General features: G+C 44.6%; 1 protein-coding gene across 1 annotated transcript in view; it reads right to left on the bottom strand.

The window, feature by feature from the left end:
- EPS8 (EGFR pathway substrate 8, signaling adaptor) overlaps window positions 1–26,174 on the bottom strand; it is a 143,782-nt gene that overhangs the window by 34,827 nt on the left and 82,781 nt on the right. The window contains exons 3-10 of the mRNA XM_080971984.1: window positions 22,523–22,596; window positions 17,345–17,412; window positions 14,028–14,189; window positions 13,617–13,766; window positions 7,391–7,473; window positions 5,826–5,962; window positions 4,533–4,619; window positions 3,224–3,309 (exon numbers count right to left, since the gene is read on the bottom strand). Of these exons, the coding sequence (XP_080828110.1) occupies window positions 3,224–3,309; window positions 4,533–4,619; window positions 5,826–5,962; window positions 7,391–7,473; window positions 13,617–13,766; window positions 14,028–14,189; window positions 17,345–17,412; window positions 22,523–22,596 (847 nt within the window). The remainder of the gene's footprint in view (window positions 1–3,223; window positions 3,310–4,532; window positions 4,620–5,825; window positions 5,963–7,390; window positions 7,474–13,616; window positions 13,767–14,027; window positions 14,190–17,344; window positions 17,413–22,522; window positions 22,597–26,174) is intronic.

The following is a 26,174-nucleotide window of genomic DNA, read 5'->3' as shown; positions in this document are numbered from 1 at the left end:
ATTAGAACCCGCAGCGGGGATGAAGAGAACATTCCATCCACAGGAAGCGACACATGCTAAAATTAATACGCCTGACATTTCTATACAGCTCAGGCCTATATTTTCCTTAGGAAGCCATCGTCAACAAAGACTCTTACTAAGTAAGATTTGAGATGATTAAGTCCCGGGGCTGAACACTTAATTCCTTCTGCATGTTCTCCCACACACAGGCAAAACTGCTGAAATATTGGCTTGCCTGGGGTGGTACAGACAGCTAATCACTCACCCCGCCTCATCGTGGCCAACTTAAGTTTTCAAATGCCCAGCTATTATAAAGCTATAAAACTATTACTGTTTTGACAGCCAGGGTTCTTGCATTCTGGGGCAAAAGAAATTGATTCAACCACAAATATTTTTAGCGCTCAGCTTGAGAGGCAAAGCAAATGTCTTGTATGGTGCATAGAAATTTAGAGTTGGAAAGGACGACGAGGGTCATCTAGTCCAACCCCCTGCCATGTCAGAATCTTTTTGCCCAATATGGGGCTTGAACCCACAACCCTGAGAGTAAAGAGCCTCAAGCTCTACTGACTGAGCTAATAACCCAGTGCAGCCAAAGACTTTTCTGATGCATGTACTTCACAGGTATTTAGACTGCTTTCGCCAGGGTCAGGCTTTGTGCAGGACCTGAAAGCAGGACTCAAGTCTCAAGCCTGCTCTATAAACACCCACCCTCTGCTTGTGAGGCAGTATAGTATAATGGTTAGAGAAGGGGTAGTCCATGGGGAGCCCTCCAGATGTTGGATGACAACTCCCATCCAACCCTGATTATTGGCTGTGGTGGCAGAGGGTGAAGGGAGTTGGATTCGAGAAACCATCTGGAAGGCTTTGCTACTCCTGAGTGAGAGTGTCAGGCAAGACTGTGGAGACCCGGGTTCAAATTCCTGCTCAGCCCTTAAGCTCAGTGGGTGTCCTTAAGCTAGGACAGCAGTGAAGATAAAACGTGGGAAGGGGGGGCAAATGAAAATATAACCACACACACACCCCTGGACCATTAGGACAAATGTCCCTGCCTGCCTCCATATTTACAAGCAGCCCTGGGGGGAGGGGGGGCAATGACTCTCTGCTTCCTCTTCCTTAGTCTCAGTTGCACTTCTGCAGAATTCAGCAAGGAGAAATTAACAATAATTAGTTGGTTCCACAAGTCATTGCCTCTGGTTATGGTTCTCCCTCCTGTGGGCCTCCCCTGTTTTCTGCCCTGCCAGTTCCAAGGGGGCCAACCACCACCGATGCAGCCACGAATGTACTAAGTGATTAAAAAAAGGAGTATCTGGGCTGTGTTCTGGGAAGTCGTGTGGTTCTCTGCAGACCTTGACTCTGCACTGACAGCAAACTAGCTTTTCCATGACTACCAATCTTCCTTTGCAATGCGCAGTTGCAAAATTGGTGTACGTCCCGAGGTACAGTCTCAGTTCATGAGATGGCCGCCAACTTGGATGGCTTTAAAAGATGGTTAGACAAATTCAAGGAAGCCACAATGGTCATTTTCCACCTCCACTGCCAGAAAGAAACGGTGGCAATGTTCCAGAAGGCCTGTAAACAGCATCTTGACCCGTCAATATAACTACGGGATCAATTGTTAGTCGTGGCAAGAATCAGCCCACATACTTAACATACTTGCTTTAATATACAGTGGTACCTCTGGTTGCAAACGAGATCCATTCCGGAGCCCCGTTCGCAACATGAGCAGAACGCAACCCGCGTCTGCGTGTGCGCGTGTCGCGATTCGCCGCTTCTGCGCATGACGTCATTTTGAGCATCTGTGCAGGCACGAGCGGCGAAACCTGGAAGTTCTGATACTTCCAGGTCACCGCGGGACGTATCCTGAAAGAACGTAACCTGAACCGAATGTAACAAGAGGTATGACTGTATGCCAAGTGGCTTACTCTGATGCTATGTTTATCTGTGGGCTTGCAACACTTAGCTAGTTGAGAGGAGGCTTTTCACACTGACTGCCTGTCAGCTACCTCCTTATCTAGGAGATGGAAGAGAGTTGGGAGGGGGCTTCCAAGCTAGGGGTGAGTTAATTGGGCTAATGAAACCAGATGAGGTAGCTTGCCTTTGTATAACTACAAAATTTATGCACAATTTTCAGCCCGGACACTAAGACCTAGCTCTGAGGGCCTTCTGGTGGCTCCCTCACTGCAAGAAATGAGGTTACAGGTAGGGCTGCCATACATTCAGAATTTCCCGGACGTATCTGGGATCCACCCGGGCGGAATTTCCTGAAATCAGTAAAAATCTCCGGGCGTATGGCAACAACTACACTCAACAACTTTTGTCTCTGGATTTCCACTTTTTGAAATATGGCAACCCTATTACAGGGAACCAGGCAGAATGCCAAGGAAATAAACGACTATCTGGCTTTCTGAAGGCAGCCCTGTATAGGCAAGTTTTTAATGTTTGATGTCTTACTGTGTTTTAATTTGTTGGAAGCCGCCCAGAGTGGCTGGGGGCAACCCAGTCAGATGAGTGGCACATAAATAATAAATTGTTGTTATTGCCTAAATGCTTTCCCTGGTGTGGACAAGTCGTGATGACTGCTTGTTGCTTTGACCCCGAGTCTGTAAAGGCAGCGGGGCTCTGAAGGCTGTGAGATCACACCTTTCTTTAATAAAGCACTAGAACTGGCCATTCTGATATTTTTAGCATCTTCCTTTGGCATCCCTGCATCAAACCACCCTCGCAGGCCCTCCCTTGGGCCTACAGATCAAGACAGTCAGTATGCCTCTGAATACCAGCTGCTGGCGAACCCAGGTGGGCAGAGTGCTTCCCACAGACTTTTGGCTGACCACTGTGAGGACAGGATGGGCCTGATCCAGCAAGGCTTTTCTTACGTTTGCTCTGCACAAACCGTGTGCACAACACAGAGCAGGTCCTGTGCAGCACAGGAGAGCCCAAGAGCAGGTGCTCCAAACTTCTTAAAAGTTTATTTATTTGGTTTGTATACTGTTTGTCATCTGAAAAATCTCAGGGTGGTTCATGGACTTGTGGCATCCAGAGCTTGAAAGCAGGCCCTGATGTTAGTTCCCAGGCAGCCTTCGTCAATGCTGGGGCCCCAGGTGTCCTTGAACCACAACTCACATCAGCCCTGACAATTGGGCTAGGGAAGATGGTGGCTGTAGTCCAACAACAGCTGGGGAACCCAAGGTTGGTCTAAGGCCTATGTGTATCTTGCCCTTGCTACCCGGTAGCTCTGGAAAATTCTCTTCATGCCCTTTGTCACACTCTTCCTGGCCTCTGCTGAAAGTCCAATCCAGTCATTTTCTAGATCTGAAAGAGTGAAAGACAAATGCCTCGTGGTTGCTAGGCAACCAGCTCCAAGGTACTGCTCCTTCACCCTTTAGGCTGATGCTCTAGTAAACATGCAAAAATTAAAATGTGAAAGGCAGACTCGTATCCTCAAACACGCGCTGGGCTTGTGGCAGGAAGCGCCAGCCCATCAGGACTCTGTGGTGCACACCTACTTCAGGGCTACAGATAGGAGCTTTCCCCTCATACTTTGTGTGCCTACTGTTGAAAATATGGCTAAGAGAAACGAAACAAAAATGAAACGCTGTCTGGGTCTCTCCATCCTCAAGATCACGTGGAAGGGCAACCCATCTCCCACTGCTGGCCAGGGCTCTGTTGGAATGAAAAGGGATGGGGAATGACTGCAGGCCTAAAGGTGGCAGAGAGAAGCATAGAAAGATCTCTGTGCTGGTTGACTTGGCCATGCAGGTATGCCATCTCCCTCAGAAGGACAACGACGTCACTCGAAAGGCTGAGAACCTTCAAAGGGCTCGTTCTGAGCAAGGAAGGGAAGAAAGGTTAGCTTTACAGCTGCCACTGGGGGTCACTTGGTGGGTGCCGAAACCCATGAAAGGGCCTTCTTCACAGCGGCATGCATTCATGGAACGACCTCCCTGCGGACGAGGAATTTTTAAAAAATACGCAGGCATCTGATGGCCGGAAGATGCTATTTGTGGCACTCTTGAAATTACCATCTGCATGTGACGGCTGAAATGTTTCCAGATGTTTCAAATTTTTAAAAAATGGATGCATTCATACATATTTTATTTATTAAAATTTATTCATAAATTTTAAATTTATATTAGATTGATTTTATAAAATATATGAATACAATATATTTATAAATATTTAAAATAACTGTTTAGTGTCAAACAAATAAATATTGTTTTGCTGTTTTTGTTGTGTGCTGCCCTGGGCTCTTTTGAGAGAATGGTTGAGGTAGAAATTGAATAACTAGCCAGGAATGGTAAAAATGAAAAGGAGAAAGCGGGTTGCTATTCAACTCCATTTACAACTAAGATTTGAGGCAGGAGCTCAAAGTGGGTTGGATCCTTTGGAAATGTAGCATAATGAAGCAAAGAGGCCTTGCACCCATTAACTGTCTTCCCACCTCACAAAGTAGCTAACATCCAACATCTCACCAGATTTGGACAACATGGTGAGAACATACACACACACACACACACACACACACACACACACACTTCTTTCACTTACAACATCTCTGTCGATCTTGGCTGCCATCATTTCTGACGTTTCTTCATGCTCGTGGTACTGTCTAGATTTCTCAACTAAGGAAAGAAACATACCAATTGATCCACTCAACTTGGACAGGAACCTAGAGTGTTTTCAAAGTCCAATGACTTGCAACCCACAATATGCAGCCCACAATACCTGAAACAGAAGGACTATTTCTTAGTCCATCACAAATGATGTGTGTCACATGTTGTGAAATGAGTCATGATAGGAAAGGAAGGCTGCATTCGCAGCAAACTTTTAAAACATTATGATACCACATCATGGCTTCCCCCAAAGCACTCCAGAAATGGTAGTTTGCTAATGGTGAGGAGAGTTGTTAGGAAATCCCTGTTCTCCTCACAGGGCTACAGATTCCAGGCTTCCCTGTCAAGAGGGAATGATTGTCAAACCATTATAGGGATTGTAGCTCTTGAGAGAAATAAGGATTTCTGAACAACTCTTGGCACTCTTAACATGCAGCTCTCAGAATACTTTGGGGGAAGCCATGACTGTCTAACTATATGACTTTTAGAAGACATCTGAAGGCAGTCCTGTATATGGAAGCTCTTAATGTTTGATGATTTGTTGTGTTTTTATATTTTGCTGGAAGCCACCCAAAGTGCCTGGGGCAACCCAGATAGATGGGAGGTATACAACAACAACAATTACTACTCCTACTCCTACTCCTACTAAAGCAGCATCATAGTGCTTTAAGTATCTGGTGTGGATGTTGCCTAAAAGAAGCAACCAGTAGTGACTTGAATCATCTGTGAGATTATTCCTGCTTTGGACAACGAACTGTGGTTGTTGAAATCTTAGGAGCCAACTGAGTGGCTGGATAAGATTTTCAGAGATTGGGACTTCACTGCTAATTAGATTAGCTAATTGCCCTTCTCCATGGCAAGAAAAATCACAGCAAAGCAACTGTATGCATTTTTACACAGAAATAAATGTTCAACAGAGCTTCTTCCCTGGTACATGTGCACTGTAGCATAAAATCCCGCCCCCTCAAAAAAATTAAAGAACCCAGAATAAACAATACAAAGCAGAATTTATCTCTTCTTGATAAGTCATCCAAACTAATGTGGCGGTTTCGTGTGTGGAGTTCGGACAGCCTCGCCTATACCCTGAGAGGAGATTTGTCAGAGGCAAGGTCAACAGGCCACGTACAGCCCAAGGCCATGCAACCGACAGCCTTGGCACAGAACATTGCCAGTCTCTGCCTTGCAAGGTTATCTCACGGTTTCCGCAACACTCACAGTCTCCTTGTTCAGCTGCCCAAGCGGACCAGGCTGCTACCCGGCTTCTGACGTCCACCTGAGTGACAGTACCTGGAGGGACGGGAGCTGGTGCTCTCGGAGGCGGAGGAATGGCACCGTCAACTTTGGAAAGCATCCTAGGTGGGAGACATAGCAAATCAAAAGCGAAATGCTGAGAAAATGAAATCTCTTTCCCCCGTGGTTTATTAGAATAGCAAGGAGAGAGAGAGGACCCTTGTACTCTGAACTCTCAGCTGCATGCCATCTCTGGCTCTCCCTAGGAAGCAGCACAAAGCAAAATCAATAAATTATACATCTGAATCTAAGGAGGAGCCTTTCAATAAGGCTGAATATCATGCATATCGAAACCAAAGTAATATCATCGTCTTTGTACAGCAGGGGCAAGTCTAAAAGCAAAATAACACACCGCTAAAATAAACGTATGTATTTTTAAGTAAGAGCTGACACACTTTTCCAGAGAACTTAAGATAATTTGTCAGCATCTATAAAAGAAGATATTTCACTAATAGGTGGGGAAAGTGCCCCCCTTCCCAATTTGCAGGCAGGGTGTGATGTTTTTTCAAAGGAGCTATTGTGGAAAGAGACTAAGTGCCCACGAGGAAGTGGGCCATCCCAAAAAACCCCAGAGAATGCTCACGGTTGCAAACATTTCTACACGTGTGAGTCCTGCAACAAAACACTACTGCTTAATCTCACACATTTCTGTTCCTGAGTACCATAATCTGTAAGAAGCAAAAGCTTCCCTGCTGAACAGGGAAGATAAAGTAAGTGAAAGCGTTTAGCTCTTTTTGTTAAATAATTTAATAATTTTTAGTAAAGAGTACTACACTGTGCCTGTTGTTTTTGTCCATGGAGTTTTCTTGACAGGGATACTGGAGTGGCTTGCCAGTTCCAGCTCCAGGTGGATCACGTTTAGTCAAAACTCTCCACTATGACCTGTCCGCCTTGGGTGGCCCTGCATGGCATAGCTCATAGCTTCTCTGAGTTATTCAAGCCCCTTTGCCATGGCAAGGCAGTGATCCATGAAGGATCTGAGGGAGGCAGTGGAAGACAGGAGTGCCTGTCGTGCTCTAGTCCATGGGGTCACAACTAAATGACTAAACAAGAACAACTACACTGTGGGCCATAACCAACACAGATATATGTGCACACAACAGAACTTTTTCTTCCTCACCTATCCCTTGTAGCCTTACACCACCTCCAACCTCATAATCAGCTCTGATGGGCTGAAGGACCCTGTAGGACAGATTTCTAGGGCTCAGAAGGGAGAAGAGGAAATAAAAATCCCTGCTGTAGCAGTGGAACAACCCATGTGGAGCGCATAATAACCCCATATATATTTATTTGTGCAGAGTTCCTGTCTACCTCCTTTCAGGAAGTTTGCCTTGGACTAAGCCCCAAGGATGCTGCAAGCACACTGACAAGTTACCCATCTTCTCTCATTTCTGCTGCATTTTGACCCCACTTCTATCGGTGCTCCGCACTTGAGTTCACTGTTAGGAAGAATATAGGATAGCATTGGCAAATCAAAACGTAAGCTTTACCTGAGTGTTTCGAGTCTCCTCTTTGGCTTCCCCCCTTTGCTGTCGCTGATTGCACTTTCAATGTCTTCGTGGATCAAGTTTGCCTGGGCAGAAGCAGTTCAACAGGTGAAAACAGAAAATTCGATACCAAATAGCGTAAGATCTTAAAAGCAGGGCTGTGTTAAGATGCTGAGCAAAGCAAAATTCTGCCCAGAGAGCAACCCAAATTCAGCAGCAAGATAAGAAGAATGGTTATTTTATTAAATTTGCATACCGCCCTATACCCACAGGTCTCAGGGCAGATGCATAGATCACACAAATTAAGCACATCTAGAATGTGGTTTGCACTATTTATCCAAGTTCTGCTAGTCCCTGTAAGAAGTAAGGGGTTATGGGGAATGCTGAAGCCTCATCCCAGGATCACTGCCAAGTTTGATTCAGCCATCACTTTGGGGTGTTGGAAATTCACAGGCTATCAAACACACTGTAAGTATGTAATCTCTATCAGGGATGGGGACCTTTTGAGTCCATCAACATCTGGAGAGACATAACTCTCCATCAGCTCCATCTAGCATAGCCAATGGTCGGTGATGATGAGACCTGTAGCTGAACACATGACAGATTTGTTAGTTTCTGTTTGCCACTGTGCAGTGCTTTGGAGTCACAAGACTCTATTTACATTCCAGAGACATTCCAGGCTGTTGGAAGTCTCACGGAAGACAGGAGACGGATGTGACGTTACTGGTTTCCTGTTCCTTTGTTTTTTTTAGTTGCTCTCTGCTCTCACAGAGAGAGGATGTATTACTTTTCTGTCTGCGTAGCTAGAAAATAAAGCATAGCAATGTAGTCATAAATCTCATCACTTCTACTGCTTTGTAACTCTGCTGAATGGGTTGTGCCTGGAGCCTTGTCAGAGGCTCAGGTCGTCAATCACGTCAGAGGCCATTGCGGAGGACTCGGCCGGAGGAAGATGAGCTTCATCAGCTCAGTCGTAACGGAGATTCCGACAAGATTTCCCATCCCTGCCTTAAGCCAAACAGGCTCTACCACATCCCTGAAGGGTTTTGTCAGGATGTACGAGCCCTGGTAGATCTGAGAATATATCTAGTACATAATCCTGCTTCCATCTGTGGCAGAGCAAATACCTCCAGCGAATGATATTTCTGAGTCCGTCCTGATTATATTGCCATTCATCTTCACTTTACTCAGAGGCTGTGGTTCCTGCATTACGAAGGGCTGACTACATGGGTTCCCTTCCAAATCTACCATTCTGTATTTTTTTGTGTTTCTCTTCCCTCTCATATTGGTCTCTTCAGCCACAGCAGGCACTGTAACTCTCCAGCCATTCCAACTTCACCTCCAAAGCTGCTATCCTCCATTGTCTTCTGAGACAGACTGGTGCCAACCTCATTACAGAGCTCGATTGCACCTATGAGATACAGATTGCTGTTTGCAGCTTAAATCTGCTCACATGCCAACCACCTCAGGAAAGCCATAATAGGTGGGAGTCAATAATCTTTAGGGATATTGGCTGGCAGCAAGCCAGACTCTGCTTCAAGGTTATTGGCACACCAGCAAAAAATAAATAAATTAAAAAGGGTATTCGGCACACAGCAAATCTTCCACTTCCAAGTAAATACAGAACAGCTGCTCTTTAAAAACCGTACAAGGGTAAAGTTGCCAATATTAGTCAGTGCTCTTTGCACTTCTCTTTGCAAGCCAAAACTATCACATTCTCATCCAGTCAGGCAGGAGCGTCACGGTCTTAAAAGTCACTTTTAGCTCAGGGCTGATCAGTCTCTGCTGCCCTGTCAAAGCAAGACTCTGAAAGAAGGCTCTGATCGTTGTCTCCCTGATTTCCTCGTAACGGTCTCTGGCAGTCGTTTTCGAAGTACATCAGCCAGCCAACTCAGGAATTCTTGGGCATTAATTCACTGCAGAGGTACTGACTGAGCCTGTCACATTGTCTGACGTGAACTATTCATGAGTAGGGCTCAGCCATGTATCGTCCAAAACTAGTTTGAAGTCTGCATCGTGATATCGGTTTTGAGAATTATGACCTATCAATATATCGCGGATCATGGTGCGTGTGCTATGCAAAAATCACAAATCACAATGAAACCAGCCAGTGCCTCTACATAGCTCCATCCTTATTTCAGACATCGTGAATATCAGTACATCATGATGTTTATCTGATTATTACAATGTTGAAAACCAGGTATTGCCTGGAGGCATTGTTGCTGTTAATTTTTGGGGTCTTTATTTTGGATCTAAAGATTTATGTGGAAATTGTACACATTTGGTCGTGCACCTTTAGGTGTTTTATTGTTTATAACCACAGAGAGGACCTTTGATATAACCAGAAAAGGCTATTCTTGAGTTTGCAAGGAAGCTAAGGGGCAGGAAACAAATTTAAGCAGCTACAATTACTGCTTTGGTGGATAGTTCGGAAGTTGCCTGCTTACACTCACGATTACGATCTCCTAAAACACTGCAGCTCTGACATATTCTTGGAGCCCACTTCCGTTGTCCTGGGAAAACAGATTCTGCTAGGCAGCCACATGGGCCAACCAGACATCGTCCTGTTACTATCACTGGAACAGTTCCAAAAGCATCAGATCTTCAACAGGCCATACTTTGTGATATATAGAAAGAGGATATAAAGAGCAGGGGCTGGTAAAGCAAATGAAGTGAATATGCTCCAGTACTAGTCATAGAGTTGTTGTTGTTGTTTAGTCGTTTAGTCGTGTCCGACTCTTCGTGACCCCATGGACCAGAGCACGCCAGGCACTTCTGTCCTCCACTGCCTCCCGCAGTTTGATCAAACTCATGCTGGTAGCTTCAAGAACACCATCCAACCATCTCATTCTCTGTCGTCCCCTTCTCCTTGTGCCCTCCATCTTTCCCAACATCAGGGTCTTTTCCAGGGAGTCTTCTCTTCTCATGAGGTGGCCAAAGTATTGGAGCCTCAGCTTCAGGATCTGTCCTTCCAGTGAGCACTCAGGGCTGATTTCCTTCAGAATGGAGAGGTTTGATCTTCTTGCAGTCCATGGGACTCTCAAGAGTCTCCTCCAGCACCATAATTCAAAAGCATCAATTCTTCGGCGATCAGCCTTCTTTATGGTCCAGCTCTCACTTCCATACATCACTACTGGGAAAACCATGGCTTTTACTATACGGACCTTTGTTGGCAAGGTGATGTCTCTGCTTTTTAAGATGTTGTCTAGGTTTGCCATCACCTTTCTCCCAAGGAGCAGGCGTCTTTTAATTTCGTGACTGCTGTCACCATCTGCAGTGATCATGGAGCCCAAGAAAGTAAAATCTCTCACTGCCTCCATTTCTTCCCCTTCTATTTGCCAGGAGGTGATGGGCCCAGTGGCCATGATCTTCGTTTTTTTGATGTTGAGCTTCAGACCATATTTTGCGCTCTCCTCCTTCACCCTCATTAAAAGGTTCTTTAATTCCTCTTCACTTTCTGCCATCAAGGTTGTGTCATCTGCATATCTGAGGTTGTTGATATTTCTTCCAGCAATCTTAATTCCAGCTTGGGATTCATCCAGCCCAGCCTTTCGCATGATGAATTCTGCATATAAGTTAAATAAGCAGGGAGACAATATACAGCCTTGCCGTACTCCTTTCCCAATTTTGAACCAATCAGTTGTTCCATATCCAGTTCTAACTGTAGCCTCTTGTCCCACATAGAGATTTCTCAGGAGACATATGAGGTGATCAGGCACTCCCATTTCTTTAAGAACTTGCCATAGTTTGCTGTGGTCGACACAGTCAAAGGCTTTTGCATAGTCAATGAAGCAGAAGTAGATGTCTTTCTGGAACTCTCTAGCTTTCTCCATAATCCAGCGCATGTTTGCAATTTGGTCTCTGGTTCCTCTGCCTCTTCTAAATCCAGCTTGCACTTCTGGGAGTTCTCGGTCCACATACTGCTTGAGCCTTCCTTGTAGAATTTTAAGCATAACCTTGCTAGCATGTGAAATGAGTGAAATTGTGCGGTAGTTGGAGCATTCTTTGGCACTGCCTTTCTTTGGGATTGGGATGTAGACTGATCTTCTCCAATCCTCTGGCCACTGCTGAGTTTTCCAAACTTGCTGGCATATTGAGTGTAGCACCTTAACAGCATCATCTTTTAAAATTTTAAACAGTTCAGCTGGAATACCATCACTTCCACTGGCCTTGTTATTTGCAGTGCTTTCTAAGGCCCATTTGACTTCACTTTCCAGGATGTCTGGCTCAAGGTCAGCAACCACACTACCTGGGGTGTACGAGACATCCATATCTTTCTGGTATAATTCCTCTGTGTATTCTTGCCACCTCTTCTTGATGTCTTCTGCTTCAGTTAGGTCTTTACCACTTTTGTCCTTTATTATGGTAATCTTTGTACGAAATGTTCCTTTCATATTTCCGATTTTCTTGAACAGATCTCTAGTTCTTCCCATTCTGTTGTTTTCCTCTATTTATTTGCATTGCTCGTTTAAGAACTACTACTACTACTACTACTACTCAGAGTAGACCTACTGAAATTGATGGGAGATGACCGATCTAGGATTAATTCATCAGGTCCTGCTCATGGGCTTCCGACAGGCACCTGTTTGGCCACTACAAGACCAAGATGATGGACCTGATGGGTTATTTGTATGATCTAACGAGCTCTTCTTACTTTCTTAATTTCACTGAGTTTCCTGTGAGTAGAATTTAGCTGGATACAACACTAAGGCTTAAAGGAAAGGAGTTATATATTTTAATCTGTCTAGTACAGGGAATGACCCAAATTTAATGAATGTTGACAGCTGTGGAAATCTTCTGCGAATATCCAACCGCTCAAGACGTACACTGGGGAATGTTTGACAGTCACCATCTGTTCCCCAGTTTTGGGGTGTTCACCAGTAATTGCTGACAAACACACTTCAGTGGCTGCCAACATTCACCAACGTTCCTTTGAGCTTGGGGGACACTTGGATCAAGTTTGTTCACAAGAAATTAAAAAATAAAATAGAAATCCAGCTATGGACAATGGCTGCAGAACAAGCATTCCATCCCCAAACAAGACATCTCCCTTCAGTATTTTGCAAAAGCATCTTATTCAGGAGAAAACAGAATGTCACCTCCAATATATGTCCAGTTGATTCAGTGTGGCAGAGCAAACTATCCAAGCAATTTACATGGATACCCTGAGGGCCAAGCAGGTGAAAACATTACTGCGGCAGGAAAATGAGCTCTGCCTGCAGCTGGACTGAGCGGCTTAGCTAAAGGTCAGTTCACACTTTGGCCCTGTTTGGACTCAATCTCAGTCTGAAAAACCATGGTTTGTTGCATAGCTAAGAAATCTGGTGCCTTCCAGGTGTTGCTGGACTACAAATCTCATCGCCCCTGACCACTGGCCATGCTGCTTGGGGCGGATGGGAGCTGTGGCCCAACATCTGGAGGGCAACGGAGGTTGATGTCTGTTGGAAACAGAATGTTGTCCTAGATGGGTCTTAGTTAAATAATAAATTAGGTAATCAATTTACTACTTTACACCGCCTTTCAGAGCAAAACAACAGCAACCACCCTTCTCGAGGCAGTTCAAAAATCAAATCAGAAAACCCAAGTCACAAGGTTAAAAGTATTTCACTTTGCAGCAGCAATAAAATAGCTGTTCTTGTGGGCTTCCCATAGGTATCTGGTTGGCCACTGTGAGAACAGGATGTTGGACTAGATGGGCTTTGGGGTCTGATCCAGCAGGACTCTTCTTGCATTCCTAATTAAAAGCTTATTTAAGCCTCTAGGTCTTCAGGTGTGGGGAACCTGAGGCTCAGGGGCCAATTGCAGCCTTCCCAAAGACCTCTCCCCAGATTCGTTACATGAAAAAGAACATGAACTTATGATATCTGGGTTTGAGGACTGGATAAAATATTGGTTTATAGAGAGTGGATGCTTTGAGTAATTTTCTATATATAGCTGACAGACGAAGAATAGGAAGTTCTCTTTTTTCCTTTCCTTTCCTTTTCTTTCCTTTCCTTTTTCTCGCCTCCCCTCCTTTTGGTTTCTGTTTCTATTTAGATTGGTTTCTTTTATCTGTGTTACAAAGACACTGGATATCTGATATTAACCTTTGTATATTTTCTTTCGAACCTTAATAAAATCTATTGAGCAAAGAAAGAATGAAAGAGCAGAGGAAAGGTGGATGTGGATAAGCCCTAAGCAAAGCAAAGTTAAAAGGCCAAGCGCCCTCGGTTTCTGTCTTTTGCCTTACCTTAACTTCATCGCACTGGAAAAGGTGGAGATCTGCTTTGCTTTGGGCTGGCTCTTTGCACACTAAGGCAAGGATGGAGTCGTAGCTGCAGGAGCTCATCACAGCATGGCAGTGTTGGATTGTGCTGAGGGGAAAATTCTCCAGCTCATTCTGCAAAGGAAGATTTGATGGCAAATCTTCAAATTATTACTCAAAGCCACTGAATCAAAGAACTCAATTGCGTGGAAGCTTGAGAAGTTCCGTGACTTACGAACTATTGCTCACACAGAGAGGACCGTAAAGCAGTTATTAAAAAATGATACAAAACCCTGAACAAGAAAGCTGTTTCACCCTAGCCCCAAGACAATTTCTCTCTTTCCCAGCAACTTTGAAAATACGAAGGGACAATGCTTAAAAGGCTTTTCACGGTACCTTTGATTCCAAGTCCACCAGGCTGACAGCTTTGTCATCCACTTGGAGAATCATATCTTGTGTCCACACTTTGCCTTTGGCATCCAGCAGCTTCAGTTTCCTTATGCCGTCATCCACCGTGATCATGGCCTCTTTCCGATCCAAGACAAAAGTGGTCAAGTGCTAAGGGAGACGAGGAAAACAGATAAAAAATGGATATGGTTTTAATGAGGGGTTAGGGGAGGGGTCAATAAACTTTTTCCGCAGGGGGCCGGTCCACTGTCACTAAGACCTTGTGGGGGGCCGGACTATATTTTGGAGGGGGGGAACCCGCTGGCTCTCCCCTCCCTTCTCCACAGCACCAGACGAGCCCTTACCTGCTTACCTGTGTCTTGCGAGCAGCAGGGGCTGGTGGTGGCAGCAGTGGAGGGACAATGAGCGTCGTGAAAGGGCTGGCTCCAGAGAGGGGCTGCTTAAGATGGCACTCAGCCAACCACGGCTCAACAAAGCCCAGCCCCCTTCCTCCTCTAGGCAGGGCAGGGAGAAGCCAGGAGGAGGGAGGGAGGAGGTGCCGCTGTGGTGTGGGGGGGGGGGAATGGCGCAGCCCGAACCACACAGCGATTCCTGGACCGTCTGCAGGCCATATCCAGAAGGCAATTGGGTCGGATCCAGCTCCCAGGCTTTAGTTTGCCGACCCATGGGCTAGGGGAACATTCAGGGCAGAGGTCTTCTTTTAAAAACCCATTTCACTGACAACCACAATGGTGTTTCTGAAATGGCTTGCATGTGCAATTTAAAATATTTCTTTCTTTTAAACAACAATTGCTTCTTGTTTACAATTGCATCTACTCATCTCTCTGTTACTGAAGATGACTGATGAGTTTAAATGTGCCTGGCTGCAGACACGAGCTTTGGAAAATATTTGTTTTGTGCAACTGCACATGCTATTTCATCTTTATGTCTTTGCATATCCAGTTTGTCACTCCATATGGAGATGCATCTATTGGCTATTGAGTTAGGATATTTATCTCTTGTTCCTAGGTTACCTAGATTTGGGGGGGGGGGGCAGATACACACACAAAAGTATAACGTTTTTGTTTTACTTTAAAATACAAAAATGTAACCCGCCCTTTGCCCTAAGGGCCCGAGGCAGGTTGCAACAGCAGATACGGAAAACAGGAAAACGTTAGAACAAAATACTGTATCAGTCAGACAATTTCCTAAGATCTGCAATGTAGGTGCCAGCTAAACAGGCAGTGTGGCACAGTGGTTAGGGTGCTGCACCCTGGGTTCAAATTCCCACTTGGCCATGATGCTCGGTGCGTAGAGTCAGTGTGGTGTAGTGGTTAAGAGCTGTAGTCTCGTAATCTGGGGAACCGGGTTCGCGTCTCCGCTCCTCCACATGAGGCTGGGTGACCTTGGGCCAGTCACACTTTGAAGTCTCTCAGCCCCACTCACCTCACAGAGTGTTTGTTGTGGGGGAGGAAGGGAAAGGAGATTGTTAGCCGCTTTGAGACTCCTGAAGGGGAGTGAAAGGCAGGATATCAAATCCAAACTCTTCTTCTAAACTTGAGCCATTCACCAACTCTCAGTCCAACCTACTTCACAGAGTTATTTTGAGGATAATATGGAGAGGGCGAGAACCATCTAAGTCACCTTGAGCTCGTTTGTGTGTACCTGTTTCTGCTGGGCTTTTTAATACAGTCTACATTTAAAAAGCCAAGTGTAGGGGAAAAAACAAGTTTGCAGCTAGCATCTGGAGCTGAACAACTTATGCGTATCAACAAACTGTTTAGTAGAACAACTGAAAGCAACCGGTAAATCAGGTTCAATACATGATGAATGACTATAACCATAGAAGCCATCTAAAATTAGTAAACCCTCCTAGAATCAAGGGCTAAGGTGGCCAGGAAAGCCTGCTTTGGGAGGGTATCCTATAGATCAGGAGCCACAGCTGAAAAGGCCCTGGACCTGGTTCCATGCATCTATTTCCCAGACTGTGGAGCCACCCTCAACAGGGCCTCCTCCATTGCCTCTGTCGGAGGGCAGAGAAGGAAAGAGAGGCAGCGTTCCTTCAAACAATCAGGGCACAGGCTTTTCAGAGTTTTAAAGGTCAAAACCTGCTCTTTTGAGTATGCCTGGAAACTCACTGAGGTTTAATTTGAAGTGTGTGGGAAGTAACATTTACAAGGCCCTCATTACTATTTGTGCAGCCACTCAGCCCAAGGTGAGCAAAGAAGCACTTAATTCATTTTCCGCTGCACCTCTGCTTGGCTTTCCACAGACTCATGAGCCTCTCCGCTTACTTCCTTGACCAAAGGCGTGCACCAGAGGCTTAGAGTTAAGCTAAGGGGTTAACTCAGAATCATTGACAGGATGGCAGCCTCATTAAAAAGACTCTGAGAATCCTAGCTCTGTGTTCGCACAGAGCACTAAATCAGGGTTTTCCAAAGCCACCCCTGTTCACTTGCTTCAGCTTTCTTTCGAAGCTCTTGCAGAGGTCGACATCTGAGGTGCTAAATGCAACAAGGCTTATTTCTGTCTTAATGAATGTTTTTGAATGGAGCCGCAGGCAGCTTCCAGCCCAGCCTTGCCCCATTCGTTACAGAAGAACTGCAAGGTTAAAAAACATTACGTTGGATGAAACTGATCAGAAAACACAATGGGTTCTACAAAATGTGGCATACTTCAAGCATTAATTTAAACAAAGGGAGTGTGTTTCCTAACTGTGGCATCACCACAGAGAAAGCCTTGCTCACGTCACCATGACCTTAACCACCAACTGAAGAGGCGCCTGGAGCAAGGCTTTATCAGCGGCTTAGAAGGGTGATATGGCTGTTGTGAGCTCTACAAGGGCGAATGGTCCTTAGGTCTTAAGTGTCCAGTTTAAGGTTGTTTCTGCTCACAAATCAATCAATCAACAATTTGATTCTTCTTCCCTTTTCTTACTAGTTTCTCTAAAACAGAAGGGAGGCAGGCTGCAAGTTAGTAAGACAAAAGCAACCAACAGCAACGCTTGTTTAACTTTTCTCCCTCAAGAGTTCAGGTTGGCGCACAGAATTCTTCTCACTTTTTCTGTCCTTGAAGCCGGGTTGTGGTTAATCAGTGCCTTCAACCCTGACCTCCCCTAGTCCAAGTTTGAACAATCCTTCCATTAAACAGCACAGTCTGTATTTATGTTAGGGAGGCATGTAAATGTACAAGTAATTTAAGTCTGGCGGTTAATCTTCAGGCTTGTCCAGCATTGAAGCATCTATTTCCATCAAATCCCGCAAGTGAAAATTAGGTTAATAAATATTGTAAATGAAATAATACAAATAAATCTGTAGAATTTTTACCTCCACGTGGTACTGCGATGTTTCAGATATGCTGCTGGCACTATCACGGGCATAATTCTTCCTTTGCTCTGTTTTTTTAAAAAAATAAGAGAGAGAGAGAGAGAGAGAGAGAGAGAGAGAGAGAGAGAGAGAGAGAGATTTACCATCTTCATTTTCACATTCCAGCTTACTCTTTGCACAGGGGATGTTTAAAGTGCCATTTATCCTGAGATTACTAGCCTTCAAATACATCTCCATCTGCTTTGCTTACATACAATGTGTTAAACACCAGAAGGTGAAGGAGGAGGGTTGATTCAAAGCACAGCAAGGACTGCAATTCTCTTCAATATAGGAAAGTGAGTAGAAGTCAGAATTCACTGCAAACCCCAAGAGTGGAACAACTATGTGACACTTCTGGGACTCTCTGCTCATATTTTTTAAAGAAACTGGTCAATAGACATGGTTTCAGTCCAAACAATTTTCCAGATCACACAGCACGGAGGTCTGTGAACACTAATGATAATTACATAAAAACAATTTTGATTTAGGCAATGTTGATAAGATTAAATGAATAGAGAGCTAGGGATGAGTTTAAGGAATGGTTACATGGGTGCCAATTATTAATTTTGGATGAGATGGCATCATTATGCACAACTGAGTTAATTTTTCTAATTTAAAAAGCATTATATTGTCTAAAGTGTTAATGTACCACTTTTCATTATAAAAGATTGTAACACAACACAGAAGAAAAGAGATGAAATATCAAAAACCAGAAAATCCACTCCACTCATTCAACACACTTCCACACACTCAATTACCACACAAATTACACACACACTCAGCCCACACCCGCTAACACAACCTCCTTCACTCTTGCCAATTACCAGTTCTTCTCCACACATACCTGTGCCCTCTCCATTTCTTGCCAAGTGGTGAACATAATTTGCCATGATATCAGAACTGGCAAACCATCGTTGCATTTGCCTTCCATTCCAGAATTGGAACGCAACCATTTTAGTGGGTGGAGCTAATTTTTCCCTTTCTTCACTGTTGGGATGACTTTCAAATCTCATTCGTTGCAGTGTCATTTGTCACTAGCATACACAATACACACACACACATTTTCCTCTAATACAATGTGTTTGGAGAAGAGGAGCACCCTTCAAAGGATAGCTGCGTTTCGGTTTGCGTATTGGTTCGAGAAGCGTAAATTAGGTGGTTTCTCATTAAAACGCAAACTAACCCCTATTGCAGAAACTAGAGGAGCAGAAGAGATGGAAGATAATTCTGCCCCTCAGAGGGTTGGATCTGAACCAATGGAACTAAGAAATCTTTCATAAAAATATATTTTAAAAAATAAAATAAGGGAGACTCCAACTAAACTCTAGGAACAACTTTGTGATGGTAAGAGCTATTCAGCTGTGGAATGGATGGTGTTCGATTCTCTGTCATCAGAAGTTATTAAACAGGGGTTCAATGGCCATCTGTCAGGGATTCTTTAGCTGTGCTTCCTGCACTGCAGAGGGTTGGACTAGATGAACCTTGGGTTCCCTTCCACCTCTCCAGTTCTATGATTCTGTGAACACAACCATCATTTTAACAGGTTGAGCCAATGGGGAGCGTGGAGAGAAAAGGACGCCTCATTCATGTAAATAATTTGACTAAGGAAGGTATTAGTATGGAATGAAAAAAGGGGGGGGGAACAGTAAAATGTCAACACATCATGCAAGTCACAAAGGGGAAAAAACACTGAGGAACAGGCTCAAAAGCACACTACAGAAATTCCCAATCGTGTGATCCTATACTAATGAGTTCATTATTCCAAAGAACCGCTGCAAGAATCCTTTGATCGTTTCAAAATGTTGACAATATCTTTTTTTGCTTTTGCAGCATTTCTTTTGAGGAAAAAAAATCTTCATTTTTTTTAACATGCGCAAACACACACACACAGCAAGCCAACTCTTTTATCATTCGCTACCTTTCTTGGTTTTCTGCTTGGACGAGGATCTGAAGAAATAAAATCCATCTGCCCCTGACAAAATATGGGGATTTTAAAAAAAGGAGTAAAATCTAGATCAATCCAATACCGATTAATTATTTCCATTCAGGAAGGTGACAGGGCAATAGTGCTCACTGATGGGATTTCAGTAAAAAATGGGATGCCTCACAGCGCTAAAGGGAGGTGGCGAGGAGAAGAAAAATGCCACCTGGCAGAAATAAATACACACACACAGGAGATTTTTTTAAAGGATGAGTTCACACACTGCACAGAAATGAACCTGTGCACATTATTTAACTTTATTTCTATCCCAGAGGATCTTCAATGCGGTTTTTATTTAGAAACAAAATGCATCTGGTGGGGACTGCAACAAAATGTTGCAGTGGGAAGCGAAGAGGATTCCAGACATTCCATTCACTCCTCTGTCTCTCCCCCGCCCCACAGTGACAGCATTCTGTGGCCACTGAGCATGCTCGGTCCACATTCGGTTATATGGGGGGGTTTCCACTTCCATTTTTTTTCCTACCCCTCCCTAAAGTTTTTTTTAAACTTCTTTAATATGGCCTAGAACTTCATAAGAGATCACAGCTATTTGCCTCAGCTCCCAGCTTCCTTCCTGAGAAAGTTAGCTCAGGTACCAAGATCTGCCCTTCCACAAGGAAGACAGAAGCAGAGAATAGATCCACCATCTCCACAATCTCCTTTTCCTCCTTTGGCACACATTTGATTCCCTCGCCATCCAAGAGTCCAACTGCCTCTCTGCTGTTGGTCTTGTGTTCCTAGCAATGTGATCCTCACATTATTTTTGCTTTCAATTCATTATTTTCTGGCCTTCCTTTTGCCAAAGTGTATGTCCCTTTGTTCCCATGAGCAATCCAAAACATTATTCTCCCCCATGTGACTTATGTACCAGGGCCAGGTTCGAAGTTATACAAAGCCCTGAATGACTTAGGCCCCGGAGAGATGGCATATCCAAGGTCAATCACTGAGATCGCTCCCGGTGATCATTGTGTATTTTTCTGTGGTGTATTGCATCGCTCTGGGATCTTCAGATGAAGGGCGGGGTACAAATTTAATTAACAACAGCAACACCCAGGGGAGCATTATTAGTGGTCCCTCACAGACCAGAGGTTGTACTTTCAGTGTCACGGGCTGAAATCTGTGGAACTCCTCTCCACTAGAATTCAGACAGGATCTGTCACTGCTGAGTTTCAGGCACCTGGTTAAAATAATTTCAGGATGCCTTCGAGTCACAAATGCCTCCCTGACACTTTCATTTTTTATTATGTACTCATTTAAATTTCTGAGATTTCTGTTCAAATTAGGTTTAATTTATGTTTTAGATTTTGTATGTTTTTGTCATTATAAGCCTTCTTGAGCTCTAGATAGAGAAAAGTGGGATACACATTTAAAACATAATCAAATAGGCTGCAAAACATTTTTATTTTTGAAAAAAGAAGTCTGCTAAATTAGAATATTGCCTGCATTAAGACCCAAGCAGAATTTAATCGGATGTCTGCTTCCACTGTATAGCCTCATACTCGGTTCTCAAATGCGCATAACAGCACGCCTTTTCATTTTAAAGAAACCGCTTTCTGCATATGCTGCTGCTGTTAATCAGTTCCCCGGAGAACCAACTGTTAAGAGAGAAAATTGGCAGCTTCTCAGGCTGGAGACATACACACAAACACACATTACAAACCCTTCTCGCTCCTTCCCTGTGCACAGAAGCTACAGATGGGAGAGTGGTTAAGCAGCTGCCTCTATATCATGCACTGCAATGGTCCTGCCCATGGATCCATGCCTTAAGAAAGCCGACACATGTGCATGATCGGACTTCCATGAAAATGGAACCCAGAGTCAGGACAGCGATCAGATAGCACAAATGTCTGGGTGTGACCAGAAGCTCGTATGCACACTCTCTCACATTAGGGCTGGGCGATACATCGTCCAAAACTGGCTTGAAGTCCATATCACGATACCTGCTTCATCATTTTTTGACCTGGCACTATATCGTGAATCATGATGTGTGTGCGCCCACGCTATGCAAAAATCACCGTGTGGGGAAAATCATGAAGCCAGCCAACGCCTCTACACAGGTAAAGGGTAAAGGGACCCTGACCATTAGGTCCAGTCATGGCCGATTCTGGGGTTGCGGCACTCATCTCACTTTATTGGCCGAGGGAGCCGGCATACAGCTTCTGGGTCATGTGGCCAGCATGACTAAGCCGCTTCTGGCGAACCAGAGCAGCGCACGGAAATGCCATTTACCTTCCTGCTGGAGTGGCACCTATTTATCTACTTGCACTTGGATGTGCTTTCGAACTGCTAGGTTGGCAGGAGCAGGGACCAAGCAATGGGAGCTCACCCCATCACAGGGATTCGAACCGCCAACCTTCTGATCGGCAAGTTCTAGCACCTCTACATAGCTCCATCCTTACTTCAGACATTGTGATATACAGTCAAACCTCAAACGGCTCTCTTTTCTAACGTTTCGGCTCCCGAACGCCGAAAACCCGGAAGTTAACTGCTCAATTGTATTGAAGCTGTACTGGTATATCATGATGTTTAGCTGGTGATACAGTCAAACCTCGGTTGTCGAACGCGATCCATCCAGAAGCCCATTTGACTTCCAAAATGTTCAACAACTGAAAACTGAAAGCGGAAGCCTCAGAACAATAGGGAAACTCAAAACGGACGCCGCATAGCACATTCGGCTTCTGAAAATTGTTCGAAAACCAGAGCAGTTACTTCCGGGTTTTCGGCATTCGGGAGCCGAAAGAGTTTGAAAATGGAGCTGTTCGAGAACCGAGGTTTCCCAAAATCTGGATTTCTGAAGGCTCCTGGGCACAGGGCATCCCTTGATCTCCTAATGTGTTTCAGCATTTCCGAGCTCCAGATGAACATGAAGGCACAGAGCAAAAGACTACAGTGAAACCAGAACTGCCCGAATTCATTCTATGGCTGAAGCAAAAGTCTGGATAACTCCTAAGCCCTCTGGAGTCTCCATCACAGGCTTCACCCCCAGGATGACGCTAGTATTTCCACTTTCGAAGCAGATCGGCAGATAACAGCACAGATTGCCTACCAAGCAAAGGAGAGGGGCTTTAAATATTCTCTGCTATAGACGCCTTCCACCAAGCTTAATAAGGAATTCATAATGGTGGCCTTATCACATACACAAAGCCAATGAGCCTTACCGTACAGAGCTTTCGCACTCGTCTTCGACGCCTGGTCCCTCTCGCTCTGAGAAAATGTTGGTGATCCATATCCACTGTAAGAGAAGGTGCATTGTTTGTGTGTGGTTTCCTTTGGCAAAAGGCCAGCTGACATACCTTATAAAGCTAATATGCAGAGATAATGTTTGCACTGAGCGCAGGAACTTGGAAACTCCTGGCTTCCATATTTCAAGACCATATTGACTGCAGACGTGATTGAAAGGAAACCAGGATGCCTACTGACACTTCAGAAAATAGATTTCTAAGAGGTGGAGATTTATTGCCCCGCACAGCTCTGCTTTCTCTATTCCCCAAGTGGCTAGCTAAAGAAAAATAAGTTATGCAAAGCAATTATTTTATGTGGAGCTATATTTATAACACCTACAGCCTCCCTGTCATCCATTCAAATCCCCCGCTCTCTGTATCCATATTCTTTCATCCATTGTTTTTATTTAGATACCGCCCTTTGTTCAAAATCAATGAATGGTTCATCAATAAATGTATAAAATACCAAACAACCAATAAAATTACAAAAAAAGTTAACTTCAAAACAACAACAAGCAAGATAATGCCATCCAGAAATTCCAAAGATTCAGTAACCCCATTAAACAACAACAAAAGGGGGATTTAAAAAGCCCATGTGGTGATTACATGTTATTTCATATATGCCAGTGTGCATTTGGGTGTGTTTCAGCTGAAGTGGTTGCATCAAGTGATTCTGTGCGGCTATTTTGAAAGCCAGCATGGTGGGGTGTCCTTGTGCAGGGAGGAAATCAATGAAATAAATGCACACCTGTTATAATAAGCACACTGGTATCATTTTGCTGGTCACAGATAACAGAAATGTCTCATACAAAACGTTCTCTTCACAATCACCTGTTTTGCCACTGCTTTGCTTGAGGGAGCTCAACTTTGCAACCCCCTTATCCCCACAACAACCCTGTGAGGTAGGTTACAAGTTATTGTGACTTTTTATACAGGATCTGATTCTTACTATTCGTGTTTGATGTTTTATTATTATTATTATGTATGCTGGAAGCTGCCCAGAGTGGCTGGGGCAACCCAACCAGATGGGCGGGGTATTAATAATAATAACAACAATAATTATTATTTTTATGCTGACAGTGACTAGCCCAAGGTTGACTAGACCATGGCTGAGTGGAGATGTGGTCCTGGTCATTGCCCAGCAATCATAAGAAGAGCCCTGCTAGACCAGGTCAACAGCTTAACTATTCCAGCATCCTGTTCTCACAGTGGCTAATCAGGTATTATCGGGAGCCTGAAAGCAGGACCTGAGCATCAGCACTCTCTCCACCTTCAATTCCCAGCCACTGGTATTCAGAGGCATCCTGCCTCCCCCTGAACAAGGGAGACCACAGCCATCCTGACTGGCAGCTACTGCATCACACTGGCTCTATAGTGGTACCTCGGGTTACAGACGCTTCAGGTTACAGACTCCGCTAACCCAGAAATAGTATCTTGGGTTAAGAACTTTGCTTCAGGATGAGAACAGAAATTGCACAGCGGCGGCAGCAGGAGGCCCCATTAGCTAAAGTGGTACCTCAGGTTAAGAACAGTTTCAGGTTAAGAACGGACCTCCAGAACAAATTAAGTTCTTAACCCGAGGTACCACTGTACTGCAGAATTACAGTGCCTGTACAGTGCCTGCAAAGGATTTCCCCATCTTCAAAATGGTTATAAAGGTGAGCAAGAATTACTGGGAGCGGGATGAGTGGGGGTGAAGAGAAGAATTTAATCTTGGCTACTAAATGAGAAGTGACAAGGGTGTCTAGAGATGACCAGGATCTCAAAAGCACGTCCAAGGACTTCTGTTTGCCTATTGGAATTTGCAAATCTTCTCCTTTGAATGGTCAGGCAAACCGTGCCACAGACTGCTTTTGACAGTCCCCTGTGTTCCAAAATCAATTTGCAATATAATGTAGGGGGGAGACCAGCTGCTATTTGAGAAACTCAAGCCCCCTTAGGACACGCGGAAGGAAAGTCATGCCACTCCTTAGTTTTTGGTTTACATGTAGAAGCAGGAATTCACAATGTCACCTTTGACACAGGGTGCCTGTGTATTGGGTCTAACATATCAATATCTGAAAGCAAGCAAACAAGCGCACATACGGAGGCTACAGAATGTTTTGCATGGTGCTATGGATTTCGGGAAACTCAAACTCGGGAAACTCAAAGTTATTTACACTGTCAATTTCCAGCAGCATGCTCCCAGATTTGGAAAGCTTCTCGTGGGATTTCCAACCCGTGATCCCAATTTAGTAAAGCCTATGGTTTGCAGTCAGCTAAATACATTCATAAATAGTTCTGATGTTACTTATTCCAGCCAAGGCCAAGCATCATTTATTGGAATAAACGTGCTTGTAAGCAGCTTGCAAGTTTGCCTTATGACTGGACTATCTAAGGCTCCCCTTGTATTTGTGTGGCTATTTGTGTGTGCATATTTTGAGAGCACAGCTTGTGTGTGAATCAAACTTTATTGTTTACTGCTAATGCTCATTACAATGTGTGTGCGTGCGTGAAGAATACAGTATGTGCGAATATATATTTGCATGCGCATAACTTTGCTAGAGGGACGTGGGTGGTGCTGTGGGTTAAACCACAGAGCCTAGGACTTGCCAATCAGAAGGTTGGCAATTCGAATCCCCGTGGCGGGGTGAGCTCCCGTTGCTCGGTCCCTGCTCCTGCCAACCTAGCAGTTCAAAAGCACGTCAAAGTGCAAGTAGATAAATAGGTACCGCTCTGGTGGGAAGGTAAACGGCGTTTCCATGTGCTGCTCTGGTTCCGCCAGAAGCGGCTTAATCATGCTGGCCACATGACCTGGAAGCTGTACGCCGGCTCACTCGGCCAATAATGCGAGATGAGCGCCGCAACCCCAGAGTCGGTCACGACTGGACCTAACGGTCAGGGGTCCCTTTACCCTTTACCTAACTTTGCTAGAGCATGCACACAAACAGACACACATCGCAGCTCAAAACCAGAATTGCAACCGAAGACTGCGGAGTCTTTTAAGAGACAACTTTCACCCCTTGCTTTTTCTATAAAAAAACCACAGACATAAATTATGCATGGCTTTGGCTTGAGCAAACAACCTCTGATCTATTTATAAATCTATTTAGATTACCACAAATCACAGAATCTCCTTCTAGATGAGGGAGGAAATCCCATTAGTAGCTTTCCAAGGGTAGAAAGGTTGCCCCTGGCAATCAACAGCATATAGCACTGTCAGCTGCTACCCATTCAGTTGTACATAAACCAATAGGACAGCTGTTTCCAAAGGGAAATTGGTTTTCTGGCCCTCATAGAGATCAGTTAAGTTTAGAAGTCAGAAGAGCGACCTTCGTTAAAGTGAGGGTGGGGCTGAAAGAGGCCATACCTGAGCCTGGGCCTGGAAGGTGTGTCGTCTAACTCAGAGACCACTTGCTACAACACAGAGGAAGAAGGTTAGGGCTGAAGGCAGAGAAACTGAAGACCAGCCCGTACCACTCTCCTGATGATGAAGTGAAGGTAGATGCCCAGGCTCCTACTATTTATGCTAGTCCTGACCAACTCAGCGGTTTGGTAGTAGCAGAATGCATGCACTGGATATGGAAAATCCCAGGTTCAGTCCCCATCA

Source organism: Podarcis pityusensis (genome assembly GCF_964106645.2).
Source record: "Podarcis pityusensis genome assembly, chromosome: 10".
Taxonomy (NCBI): Eukaryota; Metazoa; Chordata; class Lepidosauria; order Squamata; family Lacertidae; genus Podarcis; species Podarcis pityusensis.
The sequence above is the reverse complement of the archived record's forward strand: the minus strand, read 5'-3'. Positions and strand labels throughout refer to the sequence as shown.